The 6,000-nt window shown below is 47.7% G+C and overlaps 1 protein-coding gene across 1 annotated transcript in view; it reads right to left on the reverse strand.

Annotated features, from left to right (window-relative positions):
• Positions 1 to 5,795, reverse strand: part of TNKS (tankyrase) — a 278,738-nt gene extending 272,943 nt beyond the window's left edge. Inside the window, exon 1 of the mRNA XM_074950255.1 lies at positions 5,309 to 5,795. Within this exon, the coding sequence (XP_074806356.1) occupies positions 5,309 to 5,795 (487 nt within the window). The remainder of the gene's footprint in view (positions 1 to 5,308) is intronic.
• Between the last annotated feature and the right edge of the window lie 205 nt (positions 5,796 to 6,000).

Consider the following 6,000-nt stretch of genomic DNA (forward strand, 5'->3'; position numbering starts at 1 on the left):
GGGTAAACCCCTTTAAAATCCCTCCTGGCCAGAGGTAAATTCCTCTCACCTGTAAAGGGTTAAGAAGCTAAAGGTAACCTCGCTGGCACCTGACCAAAATGACCAATGAGGAGACAAGATACTTTCAAAAGCTGGGAGGAGGGAGAAAAACAAAGGGTTTGTGTGTCTGTCTATATGCTGTTTCTGCCGGGGATAGACCAGGAATGGAGTCTTAGAACTTTTAGTAAGTAATCTAGCTAGGTATGTGTTAGATTATGATTTCTTTAAATGGCCGAGAAAAGAATTGTGCTGAATAGAATAACTATTTCCGTCTGTGTATCTTTTTTGTAACTTAAGGTTTTGCCTAGAGGGGTTCTCTATGTTTTGAATCGAATTACCCTGTAAGGTATCTACCATCCTGATTTTACAGAGGTGATTTATTTACTTCTATTTCTATTAAAAGTCTTCTTGTAAGAAAACTGAATGCTTTTTCATTGTTCTCAGATCCAAGGGTTTGGGTCTGTGGTCACCTATGCAAATTGGTGAGGCTTTTTATCCAACATTTCCCAGGAAAGGGGGGGTGCAAGTGTTGGGAGGATTGTTCATTGTTCTTAAGATCCAAGGGTCTGGGTCTGTAGTCACGTAGGCAAATTGGTGAGGCTTTTTACCAAACCTTGTCCAGAAAGTGGGGTGCAAGGTTTTGGGAAGTATTTTGGGGGGAAAGACGTGTCCAAACAGCTCTTCCCCAGCAACCAGTATTTGTTTGGTGGTGGTAGCAGCCAATCCAAGGACAAAGGGTGGAATATTTTGTACCTTGGGGAAGTTTTGACCTAAGCTAGTAAAGATAAGCTTAGGAGGTTTTTCATGCAGGTCTCCACATCTGTACCCTAGCGTTCAGAGTGGGGAAGGAACCTTGACACTGATGTAACAAGCGGATGTATTAAACTTAATTGTTTCAACAGTGTATCTTGAGTTTTGCAAATAATTGCTCCAGAGTACACATGTATTTTGCAATCTTTGCACTAGAGAGAGAAAGGGAAAAAAAGCATTTTGATTCCTAATGTTCTTTTCTCAGGGGCTATTTTTCTTCTCTTTCCCTTATGATAGAGAAAGATTTGTGAACCTAAAAACTTCATAAAATTAAAAAACACTGATCTCAATGCTTTTTACCAAAAAACCTGAAGCCAAAAGATTACTATTGTAATAAATTAATTCTTCTAATTTGTCACTGTTGCTAAAGAAGCAATGTCTGAACATGAACAGTCAACAGGACTGTGAATTGGGTGGGTGAACCAAGACCCAGAAAGAAGTGACTGGAGAATGGAGCCTTATCAACAGCCACAGGCAAAATTCACATATAAGTGACTGCAGGCTGGAGGTTTTGGTTTTGTTTGGAGTTTAGTTTTTGTTTTGTTTTTTCGGGGGGGGGGGGGGGGTGGTTCCTTCTCTTTTATGTTAGTCAGCAGTGCCACTGTCCTGAGGCAGCTGCGACACTGTAAAATCACTAGTGTAGCCAGCCGCTCAATGCCGACAGAGAGCCCTCTCCCATCAATTTAATTAATCTGCCCCAAAGAATGGCGGTAGCTATGTCGGCAGGAGAAGCTCTCCCACCGTGTCCACACCAGCGCTTATGTCAGTGTAACTTATTTTGCTCAGGTTGGGGGGGGGGGGTAGTCACACCCCATAGCAACATAAGTTACACTGACATAAGTGGTAGCGTACCTAGCCAGAGACAAGCTTTTGAACTTACACAGCTCTTCTTCAGGTCTGGGAGATGTACACAGCAAAATACAAGATGGAACAGATTGTTTAGCATAAGTAGTTAACACATATTTCAAGGGACCATTCAGGGTGAAGTGGACCATTAACACCCATCCAGTCATAGGATGGAAAGGAAAGGGGGAGGGGGTTGTTATGTTGTTGTAATAAGCCATAAATCCAGGATCTCTGTGCAGTCCATGTTTTTTAGACCTGGTCTACACTTCTACTTTACAGAGCTGAAACTGTCTTGCTCAGGGGTGTGAAAAAGCACCCCCCTGAGCGATGCAAGTTTCAGCGCTGTAAAGTGGTATTGTAGACAGTTCACCAGCGCTGGTAGCTAGTCCCCTCGTGGAACAGCTCTCCCAGCGCTGGTGCCACTACTACACAGCCACATTAAAGCAGTGCTGCGGCAGCGCTTTAACGTTGGTAGTGAAGACATACCCTTAGTGTCGAGCAAAGTTACAAATTTAAGCTCCCACACTAGTCTTTTGAAAACGTTGTGCATGTTTTCTTTGAGGTTGATGACTGACAGGTCAGACAGATTGATAAAAGAGAGAAACACCACATCACCTGTGGGTGAACACTTTTCATGATGTGATCATTTTCCTGTGAATTAATTCAAGAGTGTAGTGACTGTCTGGTTTCAGCCACATAGTTGGTACTGGGGCAATTAGTGCCCAGTCTCCATCAGAAATCAGTTGCCATGGCTGACATTTGCAGACACTTTCAAAGGCAGAACCCCCTAATACAAAAGTTTATCCTAATACCTTCCCAACACATAAGAGATCCACTAGTACCTGATGTCATTCTTATCAAATTACAATAATTTACATGGCACCTAAAAAGTGTCTAGTCCAGGGGTTCTCAAACTTCTTTGCACCGCAACCCCTTTCTGACAACACAAATTACTACATGACCCCAGGAGGAGGGATTGAAGCCTGAGCCCGTCTGAGCCCCGCTGCTCCGGGCAAGGAGGCCAAAGCTCGAGCCCCACCTCCCTGGGCGGGGGGCCCAAAAAACTTCATCTCCAGGCAGGAGGCCTGTAACCTGAGCCGCACCGCTCAGGGCTGGAGGCTCAGGCTTTGGCCCTGGGCCCCAGCCAGTCTAACGCCAGCCCTGACGACCCCATTAAAATGTTTGAGAACTGCTGGTCTAGTCTATAGATATAGGCACATACAGAGTTAAGTTTGATGTTGAATCTTCCAACAGTAAGTGTCCTGCACTTCAAGCAAGTTTTTGTTTTTCTGTTAGAACATAATATTCTGTTAAAATTGTTTTAAAGGGCAACATTCGCAACTTCTCTCACATAAGTTTTGTTCATTTCCCCTCAAAGTGGGAAAGTATTTTTCATGTTCACAATCCAAGTGGCCAATTAAGTTTTGCTTGTAACTTTAGTGACACCTGTGTTTCACCAGTGATGCTCAAGAGTTTATGTATGTATGAAGTATGTTGGTGAAGCTTTTATAAGCTTGAATTCAGGATAAGTAGGACCTAGCTGAGGCCAGGGCTCGGAACCACCATGTCACGCAACGGACACTTGACAAAATTACCATACTTAGTGACGGACATTGGGGGGGTTGTGTCATTCAGTCCTTCAATTTTTTGAAAAATTACCACGGACCTCAAAATTTTTACCACAGACACTTGTGTCCGTATATGGACACGCTGCTGACCCTTGGTTGAGGTCTCATGGAATTATCACTTGAGCTATAGAACTTAAGGAGTTTGCAACCATAAGCCCACATTTCAAGGCTCTGTAGAATTAAACTCTATCTGCATACTCCTTGGGGATAAACTGCTTTTACAAATTCAGTCAATATGAAGCTCATGAGCTATAGTGGCAGCACTTGGGGACTCAAGACGTGGGCCCAGCAGAGAACCACTTTTTGACTCTTTACATCCACATATCCAGAATAACCAAGGCAATACCAGTGGGAAAGGAAGCTGGACACACTTTGAAGTCTTTGAGAGAGCATTCCTTAAAAATGCTGATTTTTCTAAGAAAGTCATTTCAGTGTGGTTAGTCCGAACCACATTTTAAAATGTAAATATTGATCATTGTGTACACAAATAGATTTTGTATTATTAAATATTTTAAGAGTAATGCCCAGAGGCCACAATGTACAGCACTTAGCACAAAGAAATACAGAATGTGCCAGAGAATTTACAATCTGCACAAGAGCCAAGTCCAGTAATCATGTTAGTTAGTGGGCTGAGGCTATGGCTTATTTTGAATATCTTGCACATTTTATTGTTATCCCCTTCCTTATTTGTGTGTTTTTATACACTTGTGTCATTTTCACTAGCCAGGACTATGTTCTTTGGAGCAGGATCTCTCTTTTAGTACATGCCCACATAGCGCACAGCTGAATGGGGCCCAGGCTGATACCCTAGGAACTACCGTACTACAAAGATCATCATCCCCCAAAAGGAAGTTGGAGCCAACTGTGTTCCGAAAGTGCCCCAATGTTACTTTCTCCCCTAATTATATGCACACTAGTGGATTAACTTCTTGTACAACTAGTAAGGAAGAAAATTTTCATGGCCTATGATTTTTTTTTGTTTCTCATTGATCTTTCCTCCTCTTTTTTTCTTACCCCAGTGAGTTCAAAGTATTATTTTTTGCCCTTGTTTGGGGGGAAGGGGACATTTGAAGAGTCTACTCTCACTTGCCTCCCCACCTGTAGGTGCTTTGAAGATTCCACCACTAAAGCAACTTTTGTGCTCTAGAGACCCTTCTTAACACAAGGATGGAACTTGGTGTCTTGGACCTTGTGATGGAAACACTGGAGAGCTACTTCCACACAAGTCCTCTTCAGACAGTGTGGAGACAGCATCTCTCCCTTCTCAACAACCAGGAAGGATTACAGGACACAGACACTACATCTCCCCATGCAAGAATAATCAGAAGAGAGTGGCTCACATGGACACCAAGAATATGAGTTTGAAATAAGAGCTTAGGCAGAGAGCAGTTACTGACATCACTGAGAGCCTACCTTAAGAATGTAGTAGTACTTTCTGTTACTAAACTGCCTTCCTTTAAGAAAAGGCCATTGACCTACACCTACTCAGCAGTTTGTTTTGAAGGGCTACAAACTTTTTTTTAAACTAATGTTTAAGTTACAAAGAAAAGTGCCTGTAACATTCAGCAGGAAGATAAGGAAAGCACAAAGAGTCATCCCCTGATAACCAAAACTTCTGTTCTCCAAATCTGTAACACTGCTAACCTGACATTAACACATCCCTGTCAAGTCCCGAGCAGACCAAAAATCCTTAAGGTTTTTTTTAAAGGGGGGAGGGGGTCAGAGGTAGTTTCAGAGTCTCCAAGGCAGCAGTCTGAAGTGCTCTCCCCAAGCTCACGAGCCAGCTTTATCCTAGGGTCTGTTCTAGCCCAGCCCATGGGGGGATCTCAGCTCCATTCTCATCCAGTGACCTAGCCACCTCCCCAGCCCCACTGCCCAGCAGCTACACTGGGGCAGGTCCCCCGGGCCGGGCCGGGCCGCCCACCGCCACGCAGGGCGCCCCCCGCGCACAGCGACCCCCTCCCCCGCCGGGCGGCGGCGCTCACCCGCGGCGAAGTGCAGGGGGGTGGATTTCCTTCCCGCCATGTCCTTGGCGTTCACGTTGCCCGTGTCCACCAGGCGCTTGACCCGGGTCACGTCTCCATTGCGACAGGCCTCGAGCAGCTCCCGGAAGGCGCCGCTCCCCGCGCCCGGCCCGGGCGGCTCCGGGCTCTCGGCCGCCGGGCTGGAGGCCGCCGAGGAGGACGACGAAGCGCTGCCGCTGCTGGTGGCCACGCTGCTGCTACTGGAGCCGGAAGCCGGCGGGGGGGCGGCCCCGGCCGCGCTCTCCGGCTGCTCCGGCGACAGGGCGCGCTCCGCGTCCCGGCCGCCGCCCGGAGCGGGGGCCTCGCCCTCTGGCCCGGCCAGGCTGTGCCGCTGCGGGGAGGGCGCGGCGCCCGCAGGGGAGAGGCCGGGGCTGCGCGGCGGGGAGGCCGGCGCGGGGGGTGGTGGGTGATGGTGGTGATGATGCTGGGAGCGACGCGGCGCCGCCATCTTCCACTCCAGCCCTGTCACTGCGGCAACGGAGCGGCGCCCGCCCTCGCTTCCGGTCCGGCGCCTCCAATCGCAACTCAGGGCGCCCGGACGTGACGTGTATTGTTGTGGTGAGGAAAGCGGGGGGGGCCGGAGGAGAATAAGGGGGCGGGGTTTGGCCGGAGCTCTTCGAGCCCGACGGCGGCCTGGCCGCGCCCCCTCCGGC

Source organism: Natator depressus, chromosome 4 (assembly GCF_965152275.1).
Source record: "Natator depressus isolate rNatDep1 chromosome 4, rNatDep2.hap1, whole genome shotgun sequence".
NCBI classification, from domain to species: Eukaryota; Metazoa; Chordata; order Testudines; family Cheloniidae; genus Natator; species Natator depressus.